The sequence below is a fragment of the Aulonocara sp. 'chitande type north' Nkhata Bay genome, linkage group LG7 (genome assembly GCF_057382095.1).
Source record: "Aulonocara sp. 'chitande type north' Nkhata Bay isolate Kocher_YH1m ecotype deep benthic linkage group LG7, A_spYH_male_GT1.1, whole genome shotgun sequence".
In the NCBI taxonomy this organism is placed as follows: Eukaryota; Metazoa; Chordata; class Actinopteri; order Cichliformes; family Cichlidae; genus Aulonocara; species Aulonocara sp. 'chitande type north' Nkhata Bay.
The window spans coordinates 62,070,420-62,085,218 of record NC_141350.1 but is presented as its reverse complement, the minus strand read 5'-3'; the positions used below and the strand labels follow the sequence as shown (position 1 = coordinate 62,085,218).

Sequence of the window (14,799 nt, the reverse complement as noted above, 5' to 3'; positions counted from 1 at the left end):
GCCCGTGGCGTCTGCCATCCAACCGGATCCGAAGGTGGGGGGGTCGTTGAGATGCCGGACACTTTGGCTCAACCCGTCAGAGACGATAACACGTGGACCCGATGCGTCTATGTTCAGCCAGCACGGTCTCACCACGCGCTCTGAGGTCCGCGGTTGTGGCATCTCATCAAGGTCTCTTGAGTTACTGGCCATGGTGTTCTAGCGGTTGTAAGCGATGAATTCCTGGGTGTTAATCAGTGTCTTTGGTTGTCATCGCCGACCGTTTGTGTTCAGCTGAGAGTGCACTCCACAGAGTTTATAATAAACCGGTATCTGGCATTTCACAGTTTGTTGTCATTCACAGTGATGCACAATGCCATTCACAGTGATGCGCAATGCCATTCACCGCGATGTCCATTCACAGCGACTCAGGGCATTCGTCCGCCGGCTCAGAGCATTCGTCCGCCAACCCGGAGCATTCGTCCGCCGACTCAGAGCGTTCGTGCGCCGACTCAGCGCATTCGTCCGCCGACGCAGAGCAATCGTCCGCCTACTCAGCTCATTCGTCCGCCGACCCAGAGCATTAGTCTGCCGACCCACAGGATTCGTCCGCCGACCCAGAGGATTCGTCCGCCGACCAAGAGGATTCATCCACCGACTCGAACCATTCGTCCGCCTTCCCAGAGCATAAGTCCGCCCGCCGACTCAGAGCGTTCATTCGCCGAGGTTCACACAAAGCCGGTAACAACCCTTTGCAGCACAACCACACGACACTTGTTGTCGATCGCTGGGAGTGGACAAGGAGCAAACCTGTGGTCTTTCATCTACTCTGTGTAAATTACACAACAACAACAACAACAAAAAACCCCAAATATGAATACCGCCGTGGAACTACGAGCGAACAATGGTGAAACCGAGCTGGTGGTCACACAGACGATCGTCAAAACCCGTGTGTACACGCGGGACCGCCGTAGGCGCCCCGATCAAAACCCGTTGGGCAGGTGCTTGTGCCCCAAACGTTTCTTCGACTTAAAAGGGGCTATTTTCGAAACAAATATCTCGACCGGCCTAGATGCGCTGATTAAAGCGGGGATCCTAGCTCGACCTCTTCGCGTGTATTGCATTGGAGAACACATCGAGGTGACATATACTACGAACCCAGGATCGGTCTCGAGGGTATGGCTGTGCACAAACGAGACCCCCGCGGTGATACTAGCGTGGGCCTCACCGACTGAAGCCTGGTGTTGTGACAGCAGAATCAAAGAAGCCGTCCGGGATCGTAGCGGCACCGGGCAAATACGGGACGTGGAACCTACAAGAGACGGGCGAGGCAACGAAGTCGGCACGATTCCTCTTGTGTTACACGCCAACGACTATGGATGTAGTTAGTGATGAACGTGCCATTCGAACGATCTTTTTTTTTTGCTTGTTCATCCATGTGCATAATGTGTGAATGTAACAAGGAAAATGTGTTTATGTTCCAACCACAAATAAAGAAAACATACAGTCTGATATATCAAATGCGTTTGTTTATTTGTTTTCACAATGTGTATACATGACACAAACGCTTTGTACAGCAATGTCATCCGACCAGTTCTTTACAACCGCAGCAGGATGAAGCCGACAATGTTCGCAATGCTCTCTCTGCACAAGCGGTCGTCACAAATGGACCGGTGCACACCACGCAGTCCTCCGGCGCCAGTAGACTAGCCATGTCATTTAGCTCTTGTTCACTCACGCCCTGACAGTTCATGTCCAGAAGCAGATCTATCACAGTCAGCCGTAATGTTTTTGCGTTGACGGGTGCAATGTCTAACGTCTTGGTCATGGCCATTAGGCAACACGCTGCCATGCAGCGGACAGGCTTATATTTAAGCAGTTCTACGGCCAGGGCTCGTCGTGCGTACAATTTCATGGCTAAAGACCGTATACGCGGCTCCGTTGCGAATGCATCTCGATTCGCCGTCTCACCCACATGCTCTAGAAGCATGTACTTGCAAAGCACGCTGATCGCAGTCTCTGTGTGCGTGGGGAATAGGCTGCCTTTTAGTGTCACTGTTATCTCTTGCAGTTTTCGCCGTACACCGTCCACTGTAGTACATTGCTCGTCGTCCTCGTCACAGTTGGGGTCCGCGGTAACCGCTTTCACAGGCCAGCGATACGCGAGACACACATGCTGCAACCCCACGGTCCTGAAAACGCAGTGCATGTGACACGAAAGCATCAAGCATGCCGCACGTGTAGATCTAATCTCGCGCAACAGGTCCTGGAGCTCGATGCCGTTTTGCAGTGACGTTACCACATGTCTGTCCAACAGATCGAGTGTGGCCGAAACCACCGTGTGCACATCCGCGGATGTGCAGAGTGGTACGATGTATGCAAACCACGACACCGCGGCCAGTCTGTAATTGTTGTACCTCTCCAGGTTTATGCCATGCAGGCCTTGGGCGTGCACCAAAGCCGCTGGTGCGTGGACACGGTGTAGACGAACTTGGCTCACGGCGGCCTTCTTCACATCCTCCATGGTCATCGACTGTAAGCCGAATTCCATGTCTGGCGTGGGAATGACAAGTTGGTCGTCGGTGTTCGCCGCACAGTCGGCCTTGTTCAGATCCTCCTTAGTCATCGACTGTAAGCCTAATTCCATGTCTGGCGTGGGAATGACAAGTTGGTCGTCGGTGTTCGCCGCACAGTCGGAGTTGCCACGAAGAACACATGTGTCAGCTGGTTGATTTACAGGGGCGCAAGAACCTAGTTTCCTCTTTCTGGACAACAGTCCCACAACCCGCTCTGGGGGCCCTTTGTTGCGATCCATTGTAACAAAAAGTAACAGCATAGGTCAATAGAAAGCTCACAACATGCACCACATCAATGTGCTCAACCTCAACTCAATACAAAACGGTCGCTGTAGGTCGGGAGAGTTGGAACTGCAGGTCGGGGGCTTTGGAACTGCAGGTCGGGGGCTTTGGAACTGCAGGTCGGGAGCTTTGGAACTGCAGGTCGGGGGGCTTTGGAACTGCAGGTCGGGGGGCTTTGGAACTGCAGGTCGGGAGCTTTGGAACTGCAGGTCGGGGGCTTTGGAACTGCAGGTCGGGGGCTTTGGAACTGCAGGTCGGGGGCGTTGGAACTGCAGCATGTACGTGGACGTAGAGTGGCGGAACGACGAAAACGCTCTATCTTTTCAGAGAGATTCGAAGGTGTTTCAGGAACAAGAGCTGTCAACTAAAGGTTCCTGCCTCGTACGAAGATGGAACCGTGACCGCGAGAGCTAGATGGACACCCGGGATCCCAATGGCAGTTCAGAAATACTGGAGCGACTGGAGTGACACTATCACCTGGTCTCTAGGCTGAAGGTGGCGATGGTTGTCTTTTATTTGAATAATGTAATCAAAAAATTGTGTACATATGAATAACAATAAAGTCTTCAATGTCACAATGAACCCAATGTCATTTGTATTTCTTTTTGTCATATCAGGGTTTCGGTTATTGTTACATTACACACAGACGCAATAAAAAGGCAGTACACAGCCAATAAGTGTCCAGCAGGCAAGCCGGCGGGCATTATATATCGTCGACCTGTGGGGACGGCGGGCAGTAACGTGCTGTGCTGTGTTGCCTTGTGTTTGTTGATCATACACAGGGACGGCATGAGGGTTACATTACCCTACAAACGATGAGATACTACCTAAACCGCTTTAGATTCACTACACCTATATACTCAGAGAGCTTCACAAAGGACTTATTGGAACGACTCAGGGACAAGGCGTTGGTTTCGTATTCCACGGTGATCAGATCTACGGGCGACCAGACGCTTAGTGGTTTTGTTTATTTAAGAACGCAAGGTACTATCAACAGTGTGGACACGTACTTAAATAGCATAGCATCAAACTGCCGAGTAGAAGTAACACCAATTCCTCAGCGTGAGTCCGCCAACACCTTGATCCGGGAGTACTCCGCGCTTGTGCAGCACGGCGGCGGTGTGCTCGAACAGCAACACGGAGAGGAATTCGATATCAGAGCGGTGACAAGGTATACGTTTGCCGCAACAGGCTACACTTCCACGGATCTATCGTGTCTGGTGGCCGACCTGGAGACATCCAACTACGTGTCGTGCATAGTATTATTGCAGGAAGATAGTACCGTGTGTGGGTTCATACATGCGAAAGATGCCAAGTGCTCGCGGCTCATTAGGAAATCATTAAGCGGCAACCTGATTATCGACCCAGTCGACGCGGGCACAACTGACGGGGACGCCATTGACTTCTACAAGTCTATAGTGTCCAACGGAAACGCTGCCGTTCTATGTGCGAAAGACCAAAGAACGGACGACGTGAACAACGTAATCGCTCCGACACACAGCTCCACTTCGACGGGGGAGTCTAAGTTGCTGGTTCGAAGATATCAGGTGGAAAACAAACCCGGGTGTTCTGATGTCATTGTTATACGCGATCCGCCAGCAGGCACACCGATACTCGAGCAACCAGAGTCGCAGTTGCTCGCTGTGATTTCCGAGACTCAGAAAGCCGAACCTGTATCGGCGAGCACTCTAGCTCGCCGCGCAACGGCTACAAGAAGAGCTAAACGATCAGCGGTCCGCCGCAGTTCCAATTCCAACAGTCGTCGATGGAACAGTGTGTTTTGCAGAGAAATTAACTGGTTGGCACGCCGTAAGCGTGCCACCGAATTACAGCCCATTACCTCGGCCGACATCAACACGTGCGAAACCACCAAGGCTCTGTTAAACATCAACACCTGCGAAGTGCTTCTGCGGTTGTACCACCGCCATCGCTCTTTTGTCACTGTAGCGGATTACATGCGTCTCGCGTGACCGCCATGGACAAGTACGAGATTGTTGCACAGGTAGGCGAAGGGGCATATGGTGTTGTGTACCACGTTAAGTGTCGCGTTACCGATCAACGCTATGCGTTGAAGTGCCACCGCAATTACGAAAACGGCACTATGACGGACTCCACCGTCCGGGAACTGTCTTGTCTATCGGCTTTGAGAGGCCATCCTAATATAGTGGAGACGCTGGACTGTTTTCTTCACGATGGCGAGATAGCAACGCTCATGCCCTACCTCCCTTTAACGCTGTTTGAGGTGATCTACCAGGGTCGCTATCACTCGGGCCTGTTGCCGATTACGTTTATCGGCCGTTTCTCTCTGGAGATCGCCGACGCTCTGGCTTACATGCACGGGCTTAACATGATACACAGAGATCTGACACCCGCTAATGTGTTGCTCACAGCGGACACGCTAACCGTGAAGGTGGCAGATATGGGCCTTTCTAGGTATGCTGCGAAGTCCATGAGTTCTGGGTTGGTAACGGAGTCCTACAGAGCCCCGGAATTATTTGACACAAAGAAGGAGGGTATCGCGCAGTACACCTGCGCTATCGACATGTGGAGCCTGGGCGTGCTGATAGTAGATGCCATGGAGGCGACGATGACCTTTCACAGTAAAAACTTTCCAACGTATAAAATCATCAATGAAACTCTCGGTCGCGACGACCACGACGACGAAAGCATCTGGAATCCCATGTGTGTAATGCCCACCCTGATGCGGTGTACAGAGGTGAAGAGAATCGCGTTGGCATTGCTTCAGTACGACCCGAAGCGCAGACTCACTGCGCGGATGTTACTGGATGACAGTAGATGGAAACGGATCGCCGCCGCGATCACCGATGTTGATATTGACCGTGTGAAACGTTACGCTGGCATTCAGCGCACAGCCTGTAAATCACACTAGTGTGCTCATATGTATGTGTATGTGTATGTTTGTGCATTCATACAATAAAGCATCTCACTCCCTTTGTCATTGTGCTGTCATGTTTGTTTTATTTGCGTGGAAGACAAGATTGTTATGCATACAACCAGAGTCCATATAATACCACATGTTGACACTGAGCAGACCCCAACAGCGTCGTTGTTCATATGTAGAGACGCGCAAACAGTGGCAGGAGGAACACTTTTGCGTCGAGTCCTCCGTTGCGGCTGGCGTCGGAACGGCAAACGTTGACTTTGTTGATCGTGGCTTCTATCCTGTCAACTGTGAACATATACCATGGTAATTAACACGTAGTTTATATATTACACAAACATACACACGTGTGGCATTCGGCGGGCTTACGTTTGGCTAAAATGGCATACAGCTGCACCTTGGTGGTGTCCACGGGCTGCAGGGGGACCAATTTGGGTATGGCAATGCGGCAGTCGTCTGTGCACACTAAGGATGAAAAGAGTGCATTGTTATTTTTTTTTTTTACTCGACACCCCATCCAACAACCGTGTCGATATCGTGATATCGCAGGGGGGGGGGGGGGGGGAATATGTGCTTACTACGTACAGCGAGTGGTAGTCTGCGGTGTCATGTGCTCGGGTTCCTCTGCCGTGCTCCCAGTGGCAGGATCATCGATTGAATCAGCGTCGTCCGGATTACCGTCGAGAGACCGACTGACTTGTGAACAGGACTGATCCGCTTCAGCACTTTGCCGTGTGTAAATGAAATACTTGTAGTTTACATTGCCGCGCCCCACAAACGTCGTACCGTTTGGGGTTATAAAACAGCCACCGGTCAGCCTTTGTGTTGGGCTCATAGTGTGGTTCCATATCTCTATTACACGCCAGATGTCGGGAGTCTCAACGTGAAACTTGTAAATTGCGCCGACTCCATCTAGCGGAGCGATAACTGCTGTGCTGTCTGTTACGCTACACGGCGTCCTTCCCGTTCCACAGCGCGCCTTTGACGTGTAATAATATATACCTCGATCGATTGGGTTTGCGATGACAGTGAATCTCGCCCCGCCTAACACATATTGCCCTTCGTCATTGCAAGTAAGAAATCGAATGGTGACCTGGTACCCCAATCTAGTGTGTGTCACTTCATACAGATGGTGGCTAGCTGGCCTGACGACCTGACCGTTTTTTCGAAAGACAGAAGTAGGACTTTCCAAATAGCCAGGTAATGAGAGCGAATAAGACAGTTTCCCAAATACAGCTACTTGTTCTTGGCCAGCGTAGCCAATCGCACTTTGGTTGCAACACTCCAGCCAAAGTGCTAGCAGGCTGACTAGCACTCGAACGCAAGCTTTTGACTGCCACATGTTTTCCAGCAAACCCACTTGCAATCGACGAACACACCGGTAGTCTTGGGGCTTTATACTCTTGTGAAAGGGTTCGGTGAGTGTGAGTCGGACCGACTGAGAACGAGCAACCGCCGACCTAGAATGCTGACAGAGACAGAGTTTTTGTTCGGTACACACCGTTCTGTTTTTTTTTTCCCACTGAACATGGTGTATAGTATATGCATTTTGTGTATGCTGCGTACTTTATACATCAAGTGGTACATATGTTGGTCGGTACACTGATGCTTGTGTGTGTTTTTGTGTACCATGTTTTTACAGACGGCCGTAAGACTGGCCGACCTAGACGTCGGGGGCGACCGACCTAGACGTCGGGAGCGACCGACCTAGACGTAGGGGGCGGCCGACCTACACGTCGGGAGCGGCCGACCTAGACGTCGGGAGCGGCCGACCTACACGTCGGGAGCGGCCGACCTAGACGTCGGGAGCGACCGACCTAGACGTAGGGGGCGGCCGACCTAGACGTCGGGAGCGGCCGACCTACACGTCGGGAGCGGCCGACCTAGACGCCGGAAGACTGGCCGACCTAGGAATATGCTGGCTGCACGTATGGAACACGAGGACGACTTACGGTGCACTTGCTCCGAGACCCAGCTCGCAACTATGGAGAAGAATGACACCCGGTCGGTTTGGGTTTCACCTACACAATGTGCTCACGGTGACCATGTGTCGCTTTGCGACGGCATTGCAATCAGCCGCAAATACCCCGATGAGAAGCATCCTTCTAATCGGTGGAAGAGAATATGCGGTAGCGTAGCAGCTTTGCTGAGAACCACCCCGGTGCGTTTCGAACACGGAGCCGGCTGCCTGTCTAGCTTGATCACCGAGGCCAAGGGGATCAGATTCCCCACCATACCTGAGATACTGTCGGTGGAAAGCCGTTCCGGCGTAACGGATTACTACATAGCACACAAGCTATTTGCCGCAAAGGTGGTGCATCTCACAGATGCGAAACCTTCCAACGATTTGGTCGAAGCACTGTCTTGTCGCGATGCGGTTCTTCGCTACAAGGGTGCATCGGGTCTCATGTTCACGTACCCTAGCATCATGTCGGATGAGTACGAAGGTCTGATCGCCAGGTTTCGCGGAGACTATATAATTTACACGGGCGACTTGCATTTCACCGGACACGCGACGACTCCAACTGAGCTGCTGAAACAAATCACCTGGTGTTTCACCGAGCTCATACGTGTCAGCTTCGCAGGCTGGCGTGGGACATCGCACCCAGGGCATCTGGTGCTTTACACGAGAAGGAAACTACACTAAGTCCCTCCGTTAAGAGTTGTGTGCCTCTGTTGCTGGCGGACCGCAGAATGTCACATGTTTCTCTGTGCTATAATACGTTGTTACGTGTAACCTCTCGAATAAAGCCGTTGAGATGTGTGTACAATGTGGACCGTGTCATTGTTTCAGGCCTTATTTTCATTTTGACTTTGATACATTGAGTCGTGATGATATGGTTATACTTTTGCAGGTGGACAAATGTAGACAAGCACCCAAGTACTCGTGCTTAACCTAACATCTAGCTGTCACATAATGTACGAGTCACACGTCAGTTACCAGACGCGTGTGGTTTGAACAGCACACGAATAAATAAAGATGGGACAGACATTCCACACGTTGTTCCACGGTGGTCGTTTATTATCAAATGTGATACAAAAACACAAAGCATGCATCCACCACGGTGGTCGTTTATTATCAAATGTGATACAAAAACACAAAGCATGCAAATTTCATCGTTCGCAGGTCAGTGTCAGCACAGAATCATCGACACACATAATCACTTGCGAGACACACTAGACGGGTTCCGTTTGGCATTTATTTGGAGGACAGTTTGCGGTCTTCTTCGGAATGGCTTTCGTGTCTCCCCAACTTGGGGAGCCCTGCGGTGTGATCTCACCGCGGCACTTTTTCCTCAGTCGCGATACGCCGCCAACCACTCGTACTCGTCGCTGCCAGTCCACTCGGGCCTTGATACCCCACGTTCTCCGGCAGACCGTCTCGGTGGCGGATAAGGATAGCCTTCCTCTAGTTCACGAGTACCTGTCGGGGGCTTTAACTCTCTGCGAACAACGGGACGATCCCCGTGCGTCTCGCGCGCGACCCGGTTCACGCCGGGTTTAGTGTTCCTGTTGACAGGAGGCGGTGGCGGCAACACCAAAGGTCGTCCGCCGTCGTAGGAAGCAGCCTCGCGGTCTGACGTTACTCGTAAGTCTCCCATCATATCGCAGATTCCTTGAGGATACGAGGCCTCTCGGTCGGCCGTTTCCAAGCCTCTGATCATGTCGTAGTGATCTTTATCTACCGCGCGCTCGGTCGCCTGCTTTCTGCAATACAGCGTGAGCGACTCCATGTTCGGAAACACAAAGCGATCGGGGGGTTCGATGCCAGAAGACAAGACATACTCCACGCATTTTCCGTCTGGATCTCGAAACACAATCCGAGCGGTGGACCCACTGCCAGAAGACAAGACGTACTCCGTGCACGTCTCGTCTGGGCCGACTGTGTATTTCCAGATGCACCCCTTGCCTTTAGTGAACAACTCGAACGTGGCTAGGTCGCCGTCGGGGCCGTGCGTCAGGGCAACATACCCCGGTCCCGGCTTAGACATCGCAGAAAAGCATTGGGTTCTGCTTGGGAAGTAGGGAGTCGCACCGGCAACGACGGCACTTCGCCAAGTGGCAAAGACGCACCTGTCACGTTCTCGCATCTCAATCCTCAAGGCTCCTTTTCGGTTAAGCTGCTCCGCCATGGTGTGAAGCTAGAGATATATATATATTATATATATGTCCACCGTGGATACACTGAGTTTGTAGGATGTGCACGACTAGTTGTCCGATGAGTGTTAGTACTGTTTCATCGGTACGTGCGGTCTAGCCTACATGGCGGACATTAACATCGTGACTCTGATGCACATTCTTGTGAACCAGTTGTGTTTTACACGCAAGGTGAACAGCGTTTCGTTGCGATCGTGTTCCACCAACCATCGAGCCCCAAGCGACTCCACTCGATCCCGTAGGTCAACGGCGTTGTTCTGGTCCGTTATAAAGTCAAAGTATTTCTCATAGATCGGACTGAGGTACACCAACAGCTGATCCCCGTCGCGAATCTCAATGCCGCACACGTCCCTTTCCTCACACACGTGTAGCTCGCAGCCAGCGAGTTCGTCCGGTTCACCCTGCACGGGCAGCGGGTAGTTGGCATACAGATTATAGAACCTCCCGTTGCTAGACACGCTAGCGCGTTCGCATATGCGGATGAGGTTAGAATAGGCCGACGCGGACTCCCTCATCGTTTGACCACACAGCTCCGGATTGCTGGTCCACAGCGATAGTGCCACGCTGCGGTTTCTAGCTCTGATCGACCGGAATTTCATGTCCTCCGAACTACTTGTCACGTACACCAAATTGCCTTCGCTTGTTAACCAAAAGGCCCTGAGCGCCTCGTGTCGCCGATCGCACCGGCGTTCGAGATCCACGTCGTTGGGCAGCTCGCTCGTCATCATAAGTCTGTTTCGTTCGACCAAATCTCTATCGGTTAATGCATCCCCTCCGTTGGTGAAAATGTAGCCGTTGTCGGTAGGTGTACCCGAAAACAACCAGCAGTATCTGAAGTATATTTTATTCGGAAGGACAAACTGCATCAGAGAGGCCTTGGTGGGACACCTCAGTTCTTTTTCCGTGTGACACAACGCAGGACTATTTGCGAGAAGTCGAGCGGGACAGAGTTCCGTGCCGTCGCCGTGGACGAAATAATTGTCGCTTCCGTCCGCTCGACACTCTCCGGCTGTGGCGATGTTGCACCGCGGTGCGCTGTCCCCGTGCGCGGAGGATACCCAGTGGCTGTTGACAGAGTTCACCAGGGATCCCATCGTTACATCTCAAGTGGCTCCGATCGGGGTGTCGGTGGACTGTATCCGAATCAGACTGTCCAAGATGACGAGAGACAGCGAGAAGGACAGGGAACACACTGAAACGATGGCCGAGTACACGCAGTTGCTCACGAACCGCACAGCGCAAGCCCTTTTGATACAGCGGCTCGGCTTAGAAGGAGCTCGGGCGAGGATGCGGACTTTGCAAACGACCGACGCCCTTAGTAAACAGGACTCGCATTCTGTCATGTGCAGATTCGGCCGCATGATCGACCGGGTGTTTGAATATTTCCGAGTCAAAGACATGAGATTGGAACCCTTTCAAATTGAACTCCTGCGAGGTGTGGTGTTAGGTGTTACGCTCACCCAACTGGGCGACAATCTCTACAAGTACAAACACGCATTACTGTCCAAACTCGGACTGGCTCCCCTGGGATCCGAGGCGTACGACCACGCGAAACCCACGCAAAGTCACTGGTATCACATAGAGAAGGACTTTCGGCGTTACGCAAATCCGTACACGCTTTGCCTAGCGCCGAGGCAGTGCGGCAAGAGTCTGATGATGAGACTGCTCCTAGCGTCTGTGTTGTTGCACTTGGACATCAACGTTATGGTCCAGGCTCAAAATAACCACATGTGCACTACGTTGAGATTGGGTGTAGAATCTGCCATGGAAGAACTGCAGAGGTTGCCGTCGTTCAAGGAGGAAGAGAAACCAGTCGGCGTGTACGGCAGTCCCGAGAATAGGATCTACAGATTTCGCGATGGATACAAGGGCTCGGCTTTTATCCACTTCCTCGCTTCTAGTAACGACGTACGTATCGCCGTGTTGGTTTCGACGTCTTGTCAACTTGACCTCGTTTTCTGTTTCTTAAAGCTTTTTTTCTTGTTCTTCTTCTTGTTCTTCTTCTTCTAATTCTTCTTCTTCACACACCCACACGTGCATATATGTATAAAAAACCGGGTAAGTGGCGTACACACGGTAAGTGCTATATGTTGCTACAGTTTCTGCACAAACATAACCTTCCAGCGCACCGATGGACATGGACGCCGAGCCCGCTGTTGCGAACCAGACGACACCTAGTCTACAGGAACACTGCTTCTTGACAAGAGGAGCGGAGGCCGATGTGTGGCACCTGTGGAATTCGTCTCGTTCGGCCTTAGCCTTACGCAAAGACGACATCGCCCGCGTCCACGCGGTGAGGTCGGACATGGAACGTACCACGTTCTGTCAACTACGTATCGTGCGAGACGTGGCGGTGCCCGGGTTGAAGGATCGTCGGTGTGTGGCAGGCCATGACATAGAGCTCCAAGAACCTCTCGCCGATGTCTCGCTTGCTGCCGCTGACAGCGAGCTGGTACGAATGTGTATGTCGAAGGGAATAAAATGTGCTGCGTTCCTGGAGCATTACGTTAAACGCGCTGACACCGAGGAACTTGACCTGGGCGAACGCATGCATTCGCTGTTTGTTTGCGCGACACGAGAAATGCTGACCAGGAAGTACGATATTATGCACCATTACCCACTTTTCAACCGGATGATGAGCATGTACTATGTGGAGAAGGACACCACAGCCCCCCCTTCGCTTCAAGATGTAATCGACCACGGAGGGCTGTTGGACAAGAGTGTTGGTGAACACGAGTCCTTACACGGACTTTCGGTCACGGGCCTGGACCACCTAGCCTTCAAACGTTGGAATTACCCTTACGTGAAGGACAACTCGCTAGACGTGACCTGTGGCGAAGACGAACCAGCTGAACCGGCTCAGGTTATTACACCGGAGCTAAAGTTCGAACTGCAGTCCGATCCCAAGTCCGAGTCGCTTACGTCCGACCGCACCTTTGTGAACAGAGATTCGGTGATGGAACGGGAAGTCAAACCGACCGATGGGGTACACCAACGCCCCACAACCCCCGGTTCACCGTTTCTAACGACGCACGCGCCCTCTCACACCGCGCCTTCGCAGCAGCGGGTGGAACACGACGGCACGATACACTGGTTCAATAACCACCCGGGGACTTTGACGGACAGACCCGCGGCGTTCCCTTGCATGTTCGCCGTGCACGTGGGACAAGGTGTCACGTTCAACGATCTGATCCAGTACTGCGTGACGCGAGAACCTCAGGCTCAGATTGGATCGCTGCCGTCGCGTAGAGAATGGGGCTCTGTGAACCCAGTGCTGCTTATGGAGGACAATGTCGATCCTGCTACCGGGAAGACTGCGCATTCTTACGTCGTAACATCCAGAGGACACCTCAGCGAGCTGACGACTCGGCCTTGTTACAATGAGGTCTTTCTGCCCGGAAGACCAGTGACTCGGTTGAATCTCGATGTGGACATGAAGTGCTGCGCGTCGTGTCACGCACGGTACACGGTGAAGGCCAACTGCGCGACGAGACGCAAGGTTAGCCGAGCGATGGCGAGTAGTTTGTTGTTGGTGGTAGCCGAGTCGTTACTGTCCATGGTGAACGCAACGCCAACGGCGCAAAGGGCCCAACGGCCCAATAGCCCCCCTGATGGCGTAAGCCTGAAGGAGCTCACGAGAGCAATCGGTAAAGTGGCCGTGTACATCAGATCGTCGTCCGTGCAATCTAAGTTGAGCCTTAGGATGCTGTGGTATCTGCCCGTGGAACTGTGCAGTGTCCGTGGCATAGAGGCGTACAGGCCGTTATTGCAAGAAATGGAGAAGGTTTCTCTGCGCTACCTGTTGCTTTCGTACCCAGAGGAGACACGGGCCTGCAGCCTGTGCGATCTGAGCAAGGCGATATCGCAGAGCGCCTCAAAGAACGACGTTCGCTGTTTGCGACTGAGCGCAGACGCGCCTCGCAAAACGACAAGGCGTTCGGCCATCGACAAGGCTCCGTATGCCTTCAGAAAATCAGTGCGATTGCCCAACTGTTACAAACAGGGCACCGGATTCGAATACGTAGAAACGTTCAACGATCAGATCAATCTCCCCGGGTCCGGGTTCGACCATCATCTTTCTCTTTCTGTGGGACTTTCCTCCAATCCCATCGCCGACGACGTCACGTTTCTGGGTGACCGATTCGCGGACTTACTGAAAGAACGCCAGGGGTTGCCTGCAATCCAATTCGACGCCGAAGAAGACAGCCCCGACGGCGAACGGGTGGAGAATGAGGCTAAACGACTTATGGATTTGTGGGGGGTGCCTGTGACTGTTAGGCAAACTGGAACGGGGTTGTTCTGCGTGCAAGCCACGGAGAAGTCGACGACGTACCCGTGCCCCAAACATAACAGAGTGCACTCTACCTCTAAACTCAGCGCTCTCGTGTTTGCTACACAAACCAAACACAAATGTTTTGTCACTTAACAGTAATAATGCGTTTGGTGTTTGTTATGTATGTACAACAAATAAAGAATCCACTGTGGAAACACTCGTGTTTGCTGTTATTGAGTACGTGTCTGAAAGCAATAATAAGTAAGAGAGACACACCGTGATATTACTACAAAATATACAGTTTATTCAATTCAGGAAACACAACAAAGGTACACGCATACATTGATCACAAAGTACATCATTGACATTAGAAAATATGCTCTCAGCACAGATCATAAAACAAAATAAGTAACACGGTAAGTGACAGGGCCGATGCTATCGTCGTAACCGCATACTCAAGCAGTACGAGGAAGATGTGGCATTAAAGCCCTAATGAGTCTAACGTCGGTGTAACATGAGCAAATGGGACGATGACGATATACAACAAAGCCGACAACAGGCAGAAGTAGTAGGCCGACGACGACAGCTACGATCGCGTAGATCCTGGCTCCATCTGCTGATGTAGAAAA

At 52.1% G+C, this 14,799-nt stretch overlaps 1 protein-coding gene across 1 annotated transcript; it reads left to right on the top strand.

Annotated features, from left to right (window-relative positions):
- Window positions 1-4,812: 4,812 nt before the first annotated feature.
- Window positions 4,813-5,727, top strand: LOC147326539 (cyclin-dependent kinase 2-like). The gene has a single exon (XM_086297791.1). The coding sequence runs from the start codon at window positions 4,813-4,815 to the stop codon at window positions 5,725-5,727; it is 915 nt and encodes a 304-aa protein (XP_086153917.1).
- The last annotated feature ends 9,072 nt before the right edge of the window (window positions 5,728-14,799 follow it).

What these genes read in the sequence shown, in the direction of transcription:
- LOC147326539 (XM_086297791.1), top strand. Translation starts at nt 4,813, where the DNA reads ATGGACAAGTACGAGATTGTTGCACAGGTAGGCGAAGGGGCATATGGT.